Source organism: Panulirus ornatus, chromosome 42, assembly GCF_036320965.1.
Source record: "Panulirus ornatus isolate Po-2019 chromosome 42, ASM3632096v1, whole genome shotgun sequence".
Taxonomy (NCBI): domain Eukaryota; kingdom Metazoa; phylum Arthropoda; class Malacostraca; order Decapoda; family Palinuridae; genus Panulirus; species Panulirus ornatus.
The window spans coordinates 13441602-13460918 of record NC_092265.1 but is presented as its reverse complement, the minus strand read 5'-3'; the positions used below and the strand labels follow the sequence as shown (position 1 = coordinate 13460918).

Here is a 19317-nt window from a genome sequence, read left to right as displayed (position 1 = left end):
ACACAGACATGTCTCTTTAGACCTTTCTTAAACATAAGAAGAAAAGATATCAAAACACAAAAAGCCTAACCACCTCTTGAAGTAATCATCTCCTCATAAGAACATCACCAGAGCCTTTTAAAACCTGAGCTAATTTAACTTGAAAGTACCAAACATGCTATAAACCAATTTACTCCAATGCCTGTATTTTACAATCAAGGGTTTTCAATACTGAGTAAGTCAATAAGAAAATCTGATGTGAAGGCAACTGCAAATGAAATCTGTGTTTACCGAAATGACAATTACAATGGTAGGCGTTTGGCAAAAAGTGCAATGACAGGAGTTACGGAAAGGAAGAAACACTGTAAAGAATATTGATGGCATGCCCTTTTTCCCTAGTAATGTTCTCTCCATTACTTACATCCACATTGCAGCACTACTGAAGGTTTGTTATCTATGCTGAAACTCTACATCTTTCAAACATTCCTGCTTTCCCATTTCCCTATCACTTCCTTCTACTTCAAATGATGGGTGTCTGTCAATCACACCTCATTACCCATAAGGTGTCCCTTAAACTTTTCACACATTGTTTTCTAACCATGTATGAAACATTTGTTAGATGTGCTATGTTTAAGATATTAAAGTTTTCTTACTTCTGACTATAACTGCTATTCCTTACTTTTGTTCTCTCTCTCTCTGCATTTCTTAACTTTTACCCCTATTCATCCAGTTACACATCCTTAGGTTACCTTCATCCATTTTTCTCAACTTATACCAGGAAGAGCATAAGCCCTGCTAGCTGTTGATCTTCAGACCTCCCCATGCTAGTATATTTCTGTCTTCAATGTCTTCCATCATTCTTCCCCCTTTACTAGTAGCATCTGCAGCTCCATCCTTCCACTGCCTACAGGGTCATTCATAAAGGTCAGGTAATACCTTCCCCCTCATCCCCATCAATTCTCTTAATATGACAGTAAAAACCTACGATGACTTCTTTTCATAAGGGAAGAATTTGATTTGATTCTAAGACCACTGTTTCTAAGTCAGCACATTCATTTATCTATTATTTATTATACTTGATCACCATTTCCTGCATTAGCAAGGTAACACCAGGAAACACCCATACATGCACATATACATCCATATACATATCAACATACACATACATACACAGACATATACATGTATACATGTGTAAATATTCATTCTTGCTAGCCTTTATCCATTCCAGGCACCACCCTGCCCCACAAGAAACAGCATCACTACCCCTTGCTTCAGCTAGATAGCATCAAGTAAAGACAAAAAAGACCACATTCATTCACACTCAGTCCCTACTGTCATGTGTAATGCACTGAAACCACAACTCCCTTTCCACATCCAGGCCCCACAGACCTTTCCATGCTTTACCCTACACATATCACATGCCCTGGTTCAGTCCACTGACAGCATGTCAACTCCGGTATACCATATCATTCCAATTCATTCTATTCTTTGCATGCCATTCACCCTCATGTATGTTCAGGCTCTGATAGCTCAAAACCTTTTTCACTCCATCCTTTCACCTACAATTTGGTCTCTCACTTCTCCTTGATCCCTCTACCTCTGAAACATATATCCTCTTTGTCATTATTTCCTAACTCATTCCTTCCATATGTCTAAAACATTTCAACACATCCTCTTCTGCTCTCTCAACCACACTCTTTTTATTTCCACATATCCCTCTTACCCTTTCATTACTTACTCGATCAAACCACCTCACACCACATAATCCTCAAACATTTCATTTCCAATACGTTCACCAACAACCCTACCTATAGCCCATGCCTCGCAACCATACAATATTGTTGGAACAACTATTCCTTCAAATGTACCTATTTTTGCTCTCTGAGATAATGTTCTCACCTTCCATACATTCTTCAACACTCCCAGAACCTTTGCCTCCTACCCCACCCTGTGACTCACCTCTGCTTCCATGGTTCCATTCACTGCTAAATCCACTCCCAGATATCTAAAACACTTCACTTCCTCCAATTTTTCTCCATTCACACCTCTGCCACAGACCAACCTTCACTGGGAACCAATCACTCTCCTCTCTTCCTACTTGCACACATGCCTCACATCCTTGGTAAAAACTTTTCACTGCTTCTAGCAGCTTTCCTCCCATACCATATACTCTTCAGACTTTCCACAAAGCATCTCTATCAACCTTATCATATGCCTTCTCCAGATCTATAAAAGCCACACACAAATCCATGTTTTTCTAAGTATTTCTCAATTATATTCTTCAAAGCAAACACCTGAGTCACACATCCTCTACTCCTTCAGAAACTACACTGCTTTTCCCCAGTCTGATACTCTGTACATGCCTTCACCCTCTTAATGAATACCCTCCCACACAATTTCCCAGGAATACTTAACAAACTTATGCCTCTGTAGTTTAAACACACTATCCCCTTTGCCCTTGTACAATGGCACAATACATGCATTCCGCCAATCCTCAGGCACTTCACCATGATCCATACATACACTGAATGTCCTTACCAACCTAACAACAGCACAGTCACCCCCTTTCTTAATAAATTCTATTATGATACTATCCACACTCGATACCTAGCTGGATTTTACCTTCCGCAAAGCTTTCACTATCTCTTCTCACTTAACCAAACTATCCTCACTGACCCTCTCACTTTACACACCACTTCTACATCTGCCACTCTCTCATCAAACACATTCAACAAAATACTCACTCCATCTCCTCATTTCATCACTACCTGTTATTACTTCCCCCCCTTCACTCATGTTCCCATTTGTTCTCTTGTCTTACGCATGCTGTTTACCTCCTTCCAAATAATCTTTTTATTCATCCTCTTTTTTAACCCTTGCACCTTCCTCTTGACCTCCTGCCACTTTCTTTTATACGTTTAGTCATTTGCACTCCTTTCTTGTAGGTATCTTCCACATGCCTCTCTTTTCTCTTTCACTAACAACTTTACTTCTTCATCCCACCACTCACTATCCATTCTAATGTGCCCACCTCCCACCTTTCTCATGCCACAAGTATCTTATGCACATGCCAACAATGCTTCATATGACCCCTATTATCTACCTCAATATCCTGATCTCTGAAGTTTGTAATTCACTTTTAGTTCTGGTATTTACTATCCAAGCTTCCAAGCCATAAGTTAATGCCAGTCAAACAAATGGTTACATTAATAAGAACTTTTATACGAGTCTCTTAACAACAATTTTACACCACCCATCAGCGAGGTAATTTCAGGAAGAGATGAAGATATGATGCCATTCACTAATATCCATATATATATGTCACGTACAACAAACTGAAACCAGAGCCACATATACACAACCAAGCCCTACAAAATTTCTGTAGTTTCTCCTAACCTTTGCAAGTGCCCTGATTCATCCCACTGACAGCATATAATTCCCTGTAAACCATACTGCTCCAATACATTCTATCCCTTGCATGCCCCACAGCCTACAGCATGTTCAGGCCCCAGGCCTTCAAAGCATCATTCACTCCAACCTTCCACCTTCCTTGGTGTCCCCCTTTTCCTTGTTTATTCTTCTTTTGACATAGATGCCCTCTCAGTTATCCTTTCTTCACTCATCCTCTCCATATGGACAGCACACTCTCTTCAGGTTTCTTAGGCAGATTCCTCTTACTACCACAGCTCTCTCTTACCCTATCATCTTTTATTCCATCAACCCTCTTCATACCACATACTGTCCTTTGACATTTCATTTCCAACACTTTCACTCCATTCTTTATATTTCCATTTAAGGCACATGCCTCACAGCACTGATGAAACTACTATAACAGCTAACTTTCTTTTAACATATTTCTCAATGTACTCTAGACCCCCCCTCACCCATCTTATGGTTCACTTTAGCTCCCATGGGTCCATTTGCTGCCATATCCACTCCCAGGTATCCAAAATACTTCACTTCCTCGAAGTTCTCTCCATTCAAACTCAAACTCCAGAGAACCTGCCTCTTTTCACTACTAAACCTGATAACCTTGCTCTCAATTTTCTTCTCTAACAAACTCTCCCAAACTCAAACAACAGCTTCTATAGTTTTTTGCTTGAATATACCACCAGTGCCATATCGTCAGCAAACAACACCTAACCAACCTCCCAAGCCCCTTACCCCAACAAACTGCATACTTGTTCCTCTCTCCAAGACCTCTGCATTTACCTTCCTCACCACCCTATCCATACACAGATGAAACAGCCATGGTGGTATCATACACCCCTGCTGCAGAGCCACTGTCATATCTTCTATTTTTCATACTTGACTTGAGTTTCCTGCGTTTTTGAGGTAGCACCAGATACTGATAGGAAAAGTTGCATTTCCTCACACTCATTCTCTACCTGTCTTGTGTAATGCATTGAAACCACAGCCCCCAATCCATAGCAAGACACCAAAGACTTTTCCATGGTTTCCTCCAGCTACTTCACATTCACTCCTGTACTGCCACATCATTCCAATTCACTCTATCCTAGGAACATCCTCCACCCTCCTGCATGTTCAGAACCCCATCACTCAAAATCTTTATCACTCCATCCTGATTTGGTCTCCCTCTTCTTGTTCATTCTATTTCTGAAACAAACATCCTCTTTGTTAATCTCTCCTCACTCCTTCTTTCCATACATCCAAACAATTTCTGCACACCCCCTTGACCTCTTTCACAATCACACTCTTTTTATTACCAGACATCTCTCTTACTCATTTATCACTTACTTGATCAAACCATCTCGCACGACACATTGTCCTTAAACATACCATTTCCAATAAATTCCCTCTCCTCCACATCCTCATCTATACCTCAAGCCTCACATCCATATAGCATTCTTGGAACTACTATACCTCCAGACATAACGATTTTTGCCCTTCTGATAATGATCTCTCATTCCACACATTCTTTAATGCTCCCAGAACCTTTACTCACCCTATGACACTTCAGCTTCCAAAGTTCCATCTGCCACCATGTCCATTCTCAGATATCTGAAACACTTCACTTCCTCTAATTTCTCTTTTGTCAAACTCACACCCCAACTAGCCTGTCCCTCTACTTTGCTCAACCTAATAACCTTGCTTTTATTCACATTCATCCTCAACTTCCTCCTATAACACATTCTTCCAAACTCAGTCACCAACTTCTCTAGTTTCTCACTCAAATCTGTTACCAGTGTTGTATTATCAGCAAACAACAAATGACTTAATTTCCCAAGTCTCTTCATTCCCCCACAGACATCATACTTGCCCCTCTCTCCAAGACTTTCTCATTTACCTCCCACACCACTCCTTTCATAAACAAAGTAAACAGACATGGTAACATAACACACCCCTGCTGCAGACCAACCCTCACTTGGAACCATTCACCCTCCTTTCTTACTACTCGCACACAAGTATTACTCCTTTGACAAGAACTTCTCACAGCTTCTAGCAGCTTTCCTGCCACACCATATAATCTCATGACCTTCCACAAAGCATCTCTATCAACCCTATCGTATACCTTCTCCAGATGCATAAATGCTACATACAAATCTATCTGTTTTTCTAAGTATTTTTCACAAATTCTTTAAAGCATCTAAGTATTTTTCACACAAATTCTTAAAAGCAAAGACCTTTATATCCTATACCATTTCTGAAACCATAATGCTCTTCCCCAATCTGAGGCTCTGAATAAGCCTTCACCCTCTCCCTCAATACCCACCCATACAACTTACCAGATACAATTAGCAAACTTATACCTCTGTAGTTTGAACACTCACGTTTATCCCCCTTACCTTTATATAAATCATAAGTATAAAGCATGAATGAGATGGCCTTTAAAAAAAGTTTAAGTATTTTAGGAAACTGAAGGACTGCAAACAAGCAACAATTCAATCCATAACACATTGGAATAGGGAAGCAGTGGGCAAAGTAAGCCTATTACATGGATAATATAGGGTTTACCAACTTTTCCCCATAATCAATGACTTACCAGTCTTTCACAGTCTTCTCTTGGATTAAATATTCTTATAAGCAAGGCAATTAATCTAATGGCTGAATTTTCAGATATCCCATAAACTTTGGCATGGGCTAGGTCATGGTCACATTGTTGTCTCAGAGCTTGCTTTGTCAGCTTCTGACTCAACATTGCCCTAGTCCATGACTGGATAGTGACAGCAGCTACTTCTCTTCTTCGCTGTCTCTGAAACCAAAAAAAATCATACTATATGTCTGCAAGTATTTATGCAAATACGGGTTGAACTTCTTTAATCTGGCAACCTTGGGACTTGGTCATTGCTGAACCACAGAAAATGCTGGAAAATAGAAACTGACCACTGAGGGAACCCCTACGTAAACATATTCCCAACCCCATGTCTTCCCAGCTAATTCCACATACATATCGCTGTGCTATCAGAGGTATAATAAAGCTTAAAATAGAAAATAATACAACCATTAAATGTTTCAAACAAGGTTTCTATTGTTACATCAGTTTACATTAGAAGTATTCCCAGATGGAGACTTTAATATCTTAGGCAAAGGTTTTTCATGGTATACGACACCAATACAGGGCAGATTTGTTAGCATTACACACTTGTTCCGGGGCTAAGTTTTCCGCTGCCACTAACCGTGCAAATTCATCCATAAACTTTGTCAGAGCTTTGTGAAAAGGAGTTAATATAACAAACGACCAAAGGTTAGTAGCTGGCTTTGGCCGACTCTTGTTACTACTGTTGTTATACTTTTATTGTCAAAGCAACCAGCCCACACTGTGTCAGTCCCAGCCAGGTCATGGGCCACATGCATAGTGAGAGTGTATGTGGTCTTAGAATTATCTTTAACATCCAAAGAAGGTGTTAAAGATTTTTTGGTTGGTGGACTTAACTTACGTTGACAGCCTTAATGACTCTGGCAGTTGATAGGACTAAAGCCCAACCAATCAACCAACCAATCAACCCAGCCAGGCAGCCAGCTCGTGCACTCTCTCTTGCCCTGTACGTATTGTTGTTGGTTGTTCAGTAGAGAATTGATGTTTTTACAGATACTTATAATATGACCTTACACTACTAGCTTCTGTGTCAGCATCACGCTTTTCTCCTCATACACACTATGTGCATAAATTCCATATCTCCACTTAAACCTGTGTAACCATTCTTACAAATATTCACAATGTCTAGCTTCAGTTCTCTATAAAGAACTTAGGCCTGCTCAATAAGCATCTCCCTAGAAATGCTGACACCTTCATTACATAGGAGCTTAAACAAGTGCAATTCTGTACTCCTTGCACATTCCAAAGTTTTCTGAAACTTTAAACTTTTCTGGCTTTCATTTTCAATAAAAAACTGAAAATAAGAAATTAGCATTAAAATCATTACTGGAAAACAATATCTCACGGCAGGGAAAAGAGTAATCAGGAGAAATGAAAATAAAGTATTTATGGTGAGATGCCTGCAAGAGGACATGAACTTTCTCAAGTGTAGCACATTTCATGTTTTTTACCTCACTAAGATGAACTAATTTCTGTAAAGAAAAAAGGATTGGATCAAAGTGCTGTTACAGCAACCCTTCTTTGCTAACTCATTAGCACTCATCAAAAACACTGTATTACCATCACATACAGGTACACCACTGAATTTCTGGCAAATGATGGTTCAGCACCTCCTTTAGTCCAGACAAAATTAAGTGAGGGAACTTGAAATTACTGTAGCCACCAGACTAGTTTACTGGGTGTGTAGAGCATGCTTATTTACATTCTTTACACTGCACTTGTTGGTGGTGATACTGCAACTCTGTGAGATTCTTAGCTTATTTTGCTTAAATTTAACCCTAGCTATGGCTTCTAAGACATATGAGACTGTCAGTCGTGGTGCCAAATGTAAACACCAGTCCATATCAATCCAAGATAAAGTAGAAGTTAGAAAAAAAATGGACCCTGGTGTTTTAGTGTGTAAGCTGGGTGACATCTACAGTATAGGTTCATCAACTGTTTATGATATAAAGAAGCAAAGGGAGAAAATATTGAAATTCTATGCAGACAGCAATTCCAAGAAGCAAACTATGAAAGATGGTATGAGTACCGAGCACAATCAAGTGATGATGGAATGGTTTCGACAGCATCAGAGTAATGGAGTGGACTTGTCAGGAAGCATGATAATGGACCAGGATAAGTTGTTCCATAAAGAAATTACATTGCAACATGAGCATGACTATAGTGAAGGATGGCTTCAAAGATTCAAGAAGCATCACGGAATTTCCATAAATAAAGTGTGTGGAGAAAAGCTGTCTGCAAACTACGAAGGAGCTGCCGAGCATGTGGACAAATTTGCGAAACTCGTAGCTGACGAGCACCTCAGTCTCCTGAGCAGGTGTATAATGTCGATGGAACTGCATCATCCTGGTGATGCACACATAGGGAAACACTAAGAACAGAAGACGAAGAAGATCCCACAGGATTCAAACAATCTAAGGACAAACTTACCATCTTAGGGTGCTCAAACATTTAATATTTGTTTAATTCAAATTTCAAGCAGTCCATGATATACTTATGACACGGGAGATGTATAATTAGTGGGTTAGAGGTGTGTTGATAAATTATCATTATGTGACCACGGTTGGTCTACGAAAATGGTTCATTCAGCAAGGCTTTGGGACCAAGAGTGCTGGAAAATTGGTGGTGTACCTATATTGTATCTTTATAAATGCATCATAATATAAAACACACACTTATAGTGATGAACAAATCTGTAAATGGTGCAAAAAAGTAAAGTGCTAGATTTAAAGGGATGCTTAGCAGCAATGTTACTAACTCACAAGAACTCATCTGAAGAACTATACATCAAAATCATACTATCTCTATCTACGCAATATAATATATAACACACTTACACAGTACATCTCAACATTATAACATTCACTGAATTACTCAAATAAAAGTGGAAACAAAGTGAAAACAGAATAGCGAGATGAAAGAATCACTATGTAGGTACCCTGATTTCATTTCCTGTTTGGGGGAAAGTTGTCAAACAGTGAAAGATGGACAAAACATTTTTCGACATGTGAACTTTAATAGGCTTCTATTTTGTGGAGGGAGGGTAAACGGTGTATTTCAACTTGTCATAATTTGTGACCAAAGGGTTAAAAGGTTTCTGTACTCAATCCTTGTACATTTCTTTTATACCTAACAAGGCATTAAAAAGATTCCCTTTTTATGCTGAACTCATTCACTTTTGCTCAGCGAACTTTTGGAAAGTTCCACACATTTTTGTTTGAGAACATCTATTTCAATACCTTAAGTTTGTTACCATACATAAATCATCGGATATCTTTCTCTTTTTTCTATACTGCAGAGTCTAAGTATTCTAAGCTGATTCATTTTCTCATCTCTGTCTGCAAAGTATTTGTTAGGATTTTATAATTCATTTCAATACAATACAATCCAGTAGTATTCAGTTTAAATCATCTACATTTCAACTCTCACTATGTAAGCTCTTCATTTCCCCACTCATTAAATGATGTGCATATGTACAGTGCTCCCCAAATTACGATGGTTTGACTGACAATTTTTTTACTTTACAATGGGGCGATAGCAATACGGATCCAGTAGAAACCTTACTTTGAATTTTGAGCTTTTCCCAGACTAGCAATATGCAGTATGACATTTTCTCATGATGCTGTGCAATGGCAGTGAACAACAGCTTCCAGTTAGCTGTGTGATCATGAGCATAAACAACCATTACTCTAAAGCGTAGTGTTGCTAACAGTTTTTGAACTCTGCATTTTGTGTTATTACATTTCATGTTTACAAAATGCCCAACTGTGTCTCCTGCCTCTGATGAGAAGAGGAAGGCAATTGCTTGAGATGAAATCAAAGATAATTGCCCAGCATGAAGGCGGCAGGCCAGTAATGGCCATTGTACGTGTTAGGACTTCTGCAATGAACAATCTCAGCCATCTTAAAGGATAAGAAGTGATCAATGATGCAGTGATATCTTCAGCATTGGTTAAATCCATTGTCATCACACAGAGAAGAGCTCAGCTGACTGATGATGTGGAAAAATTACGTGTCACATGGATGGAAGACTAGATACAGAAGTGCATACTGCTTAGCCTCTTGATGATCCAGGCTAAGGCAAGAAGTCTTTTCAATATGCGAAAATGGCATGTCAACGATCCTACGTATATGCAAATGTATACAGCAAGTCATGGGTGGTTCCCCTTCAAAAGGTGTCATAATTTTCATAATGTAAAGGTTGGCAATGAGGCAGCAAGGGCTGATAGTGAAGATGCCAAAGCTTTTAAGGAAGAGCTGCACGTAATAACTGTGGAGGAGAAAGTGTTCTGAGAAGGTTTAAGGTAGATTAGGCTAAGCTATGATGTTCGGTAGGTTAGATGTACAGTATCAAATATTTTTGACTAATGATATTTCCAACTTAGGGTTTATTGAAACGTAACCCCACTGTGAGTTGGGAGCACCTGTAAACAAAACTTGAAAATCTCTACATATCCGCTTATCTATTTATAACTAATTTCAAGTCTTTAAATTACTCTTTTCATCAAGATACTTTCCAGTTGGCCTAAAAGGTGTAACCAATATGCTGCAGGTCTTTCCACAACTCAGTTGTTCAGACTCCACCAAGCTCTGCCTATCTATATCCCATAAGTCTTTTAACTTTATATACCTTTGAAACTTATCACCTGAGTCAGGTGCAGGAAAGCAAACTAAACTACAGTAAGAGAAAATTTATCTACAAAATAAATCCTAATCACTCAAACCTATCCTTTCTCATAACAACTGTAATTCTCTTTCTGTACCTCTCTTTCCTCTCTATCAGATTTCAGTTGATTAAGTAGCTCTGACCGTTCTATATTCCGTAATCGACTGGCACCACCAAGCCTTTGCTGTGGTTTGCGTCGATAATCTCCATCAAAGCTCCACATGATGTCTTATCTACCATCAATTTTCTGCAAGAAAAATTATACATGTTTAATCAAATCTACCTAGCCTGCAATCTGTGTTGGTTATTCTACTGATCAAACACTTATCAAACTATAAACAAGACACCGAAGTGGTTATGTTGGGTTACATACGCATGAGTATGTCCATAAAACTTCAATAAAAACAGCACAATAGAAAAAATAGATGGACATTCTATGAAATATTTACTGGCAGAAACCACAGTAGTGGTAAACCTATATGATATACAAATATAACTAAAGTATTGTTTTTACATAATGAGAAACAACAATGTAAATTTTCAGGGCCAAAGGACAGAGTTCCTTGAAGTTATAAGCCAGGTTAATTGACATGTTAAACCTTATAGCTCAATCAATCAACTATATCTATATAACCCAAGGGCCCCTTTTATGGCGATCCTACAGCTTTAATGGTTTGCTACAATCAGTATTAGGGATGTGATGAACTTTTGAAAGAGAAGTTCTTTATAGAGATTGTACTCTCTTTCATCCAGTGATGATGATACAGCCTCATCAAAGGTGACATTTTCTTAGTGTAACCTCATGCAAGCAGAGCCTGGTAACACCAAAAACCTTATAGCTGGCATAATCAAACCAACTCCTTGTAAAACATCTTTACAAGTGGCATAAAACAAAACTAGACATGGGTATTATGCCAATAAATTTTTCTTTATTATCATACTTCATTGCCATTTCCTGCGTCCAAGAGGTAGCGCCACGAAACAAACAAAGAATGGCCCATCCACTCACACATACACACACACACACACACACACACATGCATAAATGCCCATACACGCACATTTATACATAAACATATCAACATAGATACATATACATACATGTTGGAAAGGATCACAATTTTTGCACGTGATCAAGATATTCCTATGAGTCCACGGGGAAAATGAAACAAGAAAAGTTCCCAAGTGCACTTTCGTGTAATAATCACATCATCAGGGGAGACACAAGAGAGAGATATAACAGTCAGTTGATATACATCAAAGAGACGAAGCTAGGACGCCATTTGGTAAACATGTTTTTCGGACAATCACATGTTTACCAAATGACACATATATCCTCTTTGTTAATCTTTCCTCACTCAGTATCTCCATAAGTCCAAATCATTTCAACACATCCTCTTCTGCTCTCTCAACCACACTCTTTTTATTTCCTCACATCTCTCTTACCCTTTCATTACTTACTCGATCAAACCACCTCATACCACATACTGTCCTCAAACATTTCATTTCCAACATGTCCACCTTCCTCTGCACAACCCCATCTATAGTCCAAGCATCGCAACCATATAATATTGCTAGAACTACTATTCCTTCATACATAACCATTTTTGCTCACCAAGATAATGTTCTCTCCTTCCACATATTCATTACTCCCAGAACCTTTAACTCCTCCCCCACCCTGTGACTCACTTCCTCTTCCAAGGTTCCACTCGCTCCTAAATCCACTCCCAGATATCTAAAACACTTCACTTCTTCCGATTTTTCTCCATTCACACTTACATCCCAATTAACTTGTCCCTCAACCCTACTGAACTAACAACCCTGTTCTCATTCACATTTACTATCAACTTTCTCCTTTCACACAGTTTTCCAAATTTAGTCACCAACTTCTACAGCTTCTCACTCAAATCAGCCACCAGTGCTGTATCATCGGTGAACAATAACTGACTCACTTTCCAGGCCCTCTCATCCCCAAAAGACTGCATACTTGCTCCTCTCTCCAAAACTCTTGCATTTACCTCCCTAAGCACCCCATCCATAAACAAATTAAACAATCATGGGGATATCAAACCCATGCTGTAGACCAACCTTCACTGAGAACCAATCACTCTCCTCTCTTCCTACTCGTACACATGCCCTACATCCTTAGTAAAAACTTTTCAGTGCTTCTAGCAGCTTACCTCTCACACCATATACTCTTAAGGCCTTCCACAAAGCATCTCTAACAACCCTATCATATGCCTTCTCGAGATCCATAAATGCTACATACAAATCCCTCTATATTTCTAAGTATTTCTCAAACATTCTTCAAAGCAAACACCTGATCCACACATCCTCTACCACTTCTGAAACCACACTTATATGCTGGAAAACAAATGTACAAAGTTTCATGGCAAAATACTGAGTTTAACAAAGTTATACACCAGGTTACATTCTCAGTTAAACCTCTTTATAAATGGCATAACCCAGGCAAAATCTAAAGTCATGGGTCTTATGCCACTCATGCAAAATCCAAACTATAGTTATAGGTCATATTTACTTCAGATGGGGCCGGGAAAGAATTGTACGGTATTAATGAATAAGTGATTTAGAGTTTCCAAGTTGTCACCAAAATCAAATCAAAGGTTATAATGACCTCAGATTCTGGATGGATGGATGACATGGGCATGAAGAACAACAACAGGCAAAGCAATTCCAAAGTGTCTGCCACATTACACAGTTGACAAAAATGAAAAAGATAGAAGGAATTAATCTGAGCCCAAAAATGTTTGTAAACCTGATGCTGAAAAGTGAGAAGGTTAATTGAAGAAAGATAAAAAAAAGGAACAGAATTCCACAGTTCTGTTCTTCAAATGAAAGAGGTACCATAATGACCAGCCTTCCTATGGCTGTTCTTGATAAACAGAAACTAAGAAAAGCAGCAGTTACATAAAAGTTGGGAAACACACAGATAGCTACTGGGAGTAGCAGCAAAATGAATACATGCAAAACAGAAATAATGCAGCAACATTAACATGGACAGAAAGGGATGTTTAAAAAGAGGTGATAACAAGAAAGATGTTTGATTTCATCTGGCTATGACAAAGATGCAAAAAGAACAATAACAAGTATATGAGCAGTGCTCTTTACCTGGGTGAATGAGCCCCCAGCTATGAAATAGCCGTTGAAAAAAATGATGATGCATGTATACAACACTCCCAGCTATGATGTGGGGTTTCCAGGACAGACTTCAGAGTATAATTATATTTAACATGTTATATTACGATGGGCTTCCAGGACAGACTTCAAGGTATGATTATACTTAACATGTTATATTATGAAGTGGGGTTTCCAGGACAGACTTCAAGGTCTGATTATACTTAACATGTTATATTACTGCAGGCTTTCATTGTTGTGTTCCAAAATTTACAGGTTGGAAACAAGTGAGATATAATAGAAAATGCATTCTAACATTGTTGAATTTTACTAGGTAACTAATTCCACTTTCCAAGAAGCTGCACAGCCTGAATCAGGAAAGAAAATGTGAAGCATGACTAAAGATTCACCAAAATCACACAAAAAGGTAAAAAAAGAAGCACATAGGAGAAATCACCAGTGGACCTTGTACCATCTAATCTACTGGCAATCTGAATGAATGTAATAAGAGTCTAAACCTAAGGGATAACTGCATTAAAGCACACTTCCTGTTGAATTTGGTAAAATTTTCCAATAAATTTCAACCCTTAAACTGAAAATGCTAACAAAATTTGAAATTTTTTCTAGGCGTTAGCTAAATAAAATTTATCCTACAACAGCCAGAAAAATTTTCTCTATACTGTGATAATCAATAATTCACTGGTCAACAAAGATTTTGTCCTATGGAAAAAATATCGTTTCTTATGTATTTTTGGCATGCCAAATCCAAATATGTTTTCAGAATTTCTCTAACACCCATAGTTGTTTGTTCCAGCATAATCGCATATCACTGTATACAGTATGTATGTAGCAGTGTTCTATGGAGCATTTGAAATAAGAGGTTTAACAAATACAGCTATCTTCATAATTTGTGAAGTGCAATTGCTACTTTTTGAGAACACAAGCCTAGATAAGCGAGTCACCAGGGGCCTGCAGATACACGACTGGAAACGTTGGGACATTGAAACAGTGACCACTCCTGAGTAGCAGTTCTGTCAGTTGCTGGCTAGAACTCAATGTGTAAAGAGCGTCTTTTCCAATCTGTTAACAGATTGTGCTTTTGTGTTTTCGAGCATTGTTCTGATAACCCATTCACCATTAAAATGCCAAGAAACTGTATAAATAGTCCAAATTTTTTCTGCTACATCTGCGGTGAATTGACATTCATATCGCAAAAACCTTCTTTCACACCCCTCATTAAAATTAAGCCCCCATATTTGTTGTGTCACACGTCAGGCTTCTCACAGCATGGGCAAAAGGTATATGCTATATGCCTTTTACCATTCCAATGGTTTGGAGAGAACCCAAAGATCATGCTTTGGATTGCTACTTCTGCCTGACATAATGATATAACAAAATCTAAGCATACTGTCAAATATCCCAATTTACAATCTGCTATGAGGCCAGTATCTCACAGTCAGGAATTGCCTGTGCCAGAGCCTCTAAGAAACATGACACTGAGTGATGATGAGTCTGGCGATGGGAAAGAAGACCAAGAAGAGAACAATATGGATACAACATTTAAAGCAAGATGTTCTTCAAGTGAACCACATTTGTTGTGTCAAGATCTTAAATGATCTCATCTGTGATTTAAATTTGTCTAAGAAGCAAGTCAAACTTTTGTGTTCCAAGTTAAAGGGCTGGCATCTTCTCCAGAATATAATTAAAGTTTGTTTTTATCATGACCGCCATGTCATTTTCAAAGAATTTTTCTCCCTTGAAGATGGTCTGGAGTTCTGCAATGATGCTCGTTCTGTTATGGAGGCACCTGGCCACAAATACAACACAGATCAGCAGCACTTGTTTACTGACTCATCAAAAGTAAGTTTGAAACCAGTTATACTCCACAATGGAAATAAGTTCCCCTCCATTCCTCTGGCTTATGCAGCTAACATGAAGGAATTGTATGATAACAATGAAGCTTCTTTTGTAAAAAAATTAAGTATGGGGACTTTAAGTGGAATGTATATGATGACCTAAAGTTTGTGGCACTTTTCCTCAGAATGCAACTTGGTTACAAGAAAGTGTGGCCAAAATGAAAATTACTGACTCCATTGAGGAAGAAAGTCATCAATCCTTCCCTTGTTGATCCTTAGAAAATTCATCTGCCTCCTTTGCATCTTAAGCTTAGGATGTAGCTAACATGAAGGAATCAAATGATAACATGAAGCATCTTTTGAAAAAAATTAAGCATGGGGACTTTTAAGTGGAATGTATGTGGTGACCAAAAGGTTGTGGCACTTTTTCTCAGAATGCAACTTGGTTACAAGAAAGTGTGGCCAATATGAACATCACTGACTCCAATGAAGAAAATAATCAATCCTTCCCTTGTCGATCCTTAGAAAATTATCTGCCTCCTTTGCATATTAAGCTCAGGATGATGAAGAACTTCATCAAAGGTACGGATAAAACCGGCCATGGATTCACTTATTTGAGGAATAAATTCCCAAGAATGACTGATGCAAAAATGAAGGTTACTTTAGTAGGACCACAGATCAAGGAACTGCTTCGATAACAGCAATAAGTTCCCCTCCATTCCTCTGGCTTATGCAACATGAAGGGAATCGTATGATAATATGAAGCTTCTTTTGTAAACAATTAAGTATGGGGACTTTAAGTGGAATGTATGTGATGACCTAAAGCTTGTGGTAATTCTTAGAATGCAACTTGGTTACATGAAGTAAAGCGTGGCCAAAATGAACATCGCTGACTCCATTGAAGAAAGTCATCAATCCTTCTCTTGTTGATCCTTAGAAAATTTGTCTGCCACCTTTGCATATTAAGCTCAGGATGAAGAAGATCTTAGTCATAGGTACGGATAAAACTGGCCATGGATTCACTTATCTGAGGAATAAATTCCCCAGAATCAGTGATGCAAATATGAAGGTTATTTTTGTAGGACCACAGATCAGGGAACTGATTCGAGAAGCAAAGTTCAATGAAGAGCTAAATGAAGTAGAAAAACCTGCATGGCTGTCAGTTAAGAGTACTTAGAAAGACTTTTTGGGGAATCACAGATCAGAAAACTAATGTGAAGCTGTAAAAGATCTATTGACTTCATATAAAGCTCTGAGGGTGCATTATGAGTCTAAATATTCACTTTTTGGACTTGCACTTAAACTTTTCCCCAGAAAATCTTGAGGCAGTCAGTGATGAGCATGGCTAAAGATTTCACCAGGACATTTTGGAAATGGAAAAGCAGTTCCAAGGAAAATGAAGCCACTCCATGTTGGCAGATTACTGCTGGACGCTAAGGAGAGATGTTCTTGAGGCTAAATATAGCCAAAAATCATACACCTCTACATTTCATAGATACATTTTTAAAGAGTAATACCAGCCTTATCTATGAACGAGCAATATACACTTATTGTAAAGTCTAACTGTGCTGTTACTTAAAAACCATGCCTGATAGAAAAATTCTAAAAACATTCAAATTCAGCATATAAAGTACTATAAGGTCCACCCATTCTAGTTTGTGGGGCAAAAAAAGTTAAAATTTGTTGACTAGGGTAACCTTTCCCAAGTCTCAGAAAGCATACCACACATATCTCTGTGCTGCCATCTGCTTGCAAATTTGACTAGTGTTTAACATAGCCTATGTTAGTAAGTATAATTATGTTTCCATTTTAGCTATGTACTTACCTACATATGTAAAATCAATGATATGGTAAAGTAACTTTTTTCTTTTAGGACCTTCGGACCAACACCCTATTACCTTTGTAATATGCATCTTATGAATACCTTACCATGGCTTTCGAAGACTTCTAGTCTTACTTGACTTTCAATGATTTCTTCAATAATTATATCATATTGATTTACTTTATTAGCACAAGTTCTCCCTTTATTTTCCTTCTTATGACTTTCTGCTTCAACAAAATTAGCTTCAAGAGTACTTAGCCTACATTTCATTTCTTGTTTTACTGGTATTTCTATCTTTACACTTGCTTTCCAATTTCATGGGCCCCACATACCCTACCTAAGTGTATAACACTTGTTAAAATATGTCATACCTACAAATGAGTGCCATGTAAATGATGATAGGTGTTAACAATCAAGGGATACAGTGAGGGTCATAAAATACTAACAGCAAATTCTGTGCTGGTACATCTTTACCATCATTTTAGCAACCAAGTGAAGGTGACTGAGGTTTCTATTATTATGAGTTGATTTTTCATCACTAGGCAAAGTTAACTGAGGTTTTTACAGGTTCTTCTGATTCTAACAACTAGGCAAGGTTTTAGGTCTCACAGTTTCTGTTGATTTTCAACCACTAGGTGATGTTAAATGAGGTTTATATAGGTTCTATCCATTTTAACCACTTGGGAAAGGTAAGATGAGGTTTCACAGGTTCTGTTGAGTTCTACCCACTAAGCAAGGTTAAATAAGGTTTTTATAAGTTCACTTGATATTCAACAAGTGTTCTAACCACTAAGCAAGATTAAATAGGGTTTTTATAGGTTCACTTGATATTCAACAAGTGTTTCACCGACTTCTGCATTAACTACACATTCTCCCCCTATACCACCACCTCATCAAATGGAACATACATAATCAATTCATGCTCAGCAACGGTCACTATTTTCTCTAAATACTACAGCAGCACTGCTCAACATAATGACTCAATATCCATGACTAATACTGACAGGGGGAAACACAAGTGTTAAACTCTACCTTCATAACAAACAAATAGTAATTACAGGTAAGATTCCAAACGAACATTTTACCATATATTCCACCAAGTATATAATCTTTACACAGTAAACTAAACCAAATCATTCAATATCCATTGATACTACTGATTAGGATCTAAATGAATGACTTCCTAAATATATTTCACATCATACTTCGCAGCAAACATAACCTCTAAGCACAACACTAGTAATGAACAAAATTCACGCTACAAATCAAAAGCTACTGATGGTGTGGAAGTAGACTTCAACACAAGTAATTAACATAAGACCACAGACTGATTCTCCATTATATTCTCCAGTTCAGGTGTCACTACAATAGTTCACATATTAGGAAAGTATTCATTAAACTTTGACTACTTTTTTTTTTGTCATCGCTTCCATGTTAGCCCTAAACAAACTAAATGGGCTCCCTTACCAGATATATGGAAACCCAGGCCATAAATTCTCTTGAGCCCTCACGTAAACATCAATAATAAAGTTAATATGTCAGTAGTAACATAATACGATGACAGTTGCACCACCCTTCCCTCGACACTGACCATTGTTTTGATTGTATCTCATCAACATTACGTGCCTCGATTTTTGAAGATATTCTTATCAATATAAAATAATAACTGTGACTCACTTTTATTTCCTAAAGTGTAAAAAAAGCAAATGTTTAACATCAATTTTCACAATGACCGTGACTGTATTTTATTAATATTTCATATGGTTTTGACCACCGGATGTATCAGTGTCATTAGAAA

At 38.0% G+C, this 19317-nt stretch overlaps 1 protein-coding gene across 1 annotated transcript in view; it reads right to left on the bottom strand.

Annotated features, from left to right (window-relative positions):
• Window positions 1-19128, bottom strand: part of LOC139761923 (ubiquitin-protein ligase E3C) — a 79829-nt gene extending 60701 nt beyond the window's left edge. The window contains exons 1-3 of the mRNA XM_071686575.1: window positions 18987-19128; window positions 10804-10953; window positions 5987-6196 (exon numbers count right to left, since the gene is read on the bottom strand). Coding sequence (XP_071542676.1) covers window positions 5987-6196; window positions 10804-10929 — 336 coding nt within the window. The 5' untranslated portion in view covers window positions 10930-10953; window positions 18987-19128. The remainder of the gene's footprint in view (window positions 1-5986; window positions 6197-10803; window positions 10954-18986) is intronic.
• Window positions 19129-19317: the final 189 nt, after the last annotated feature.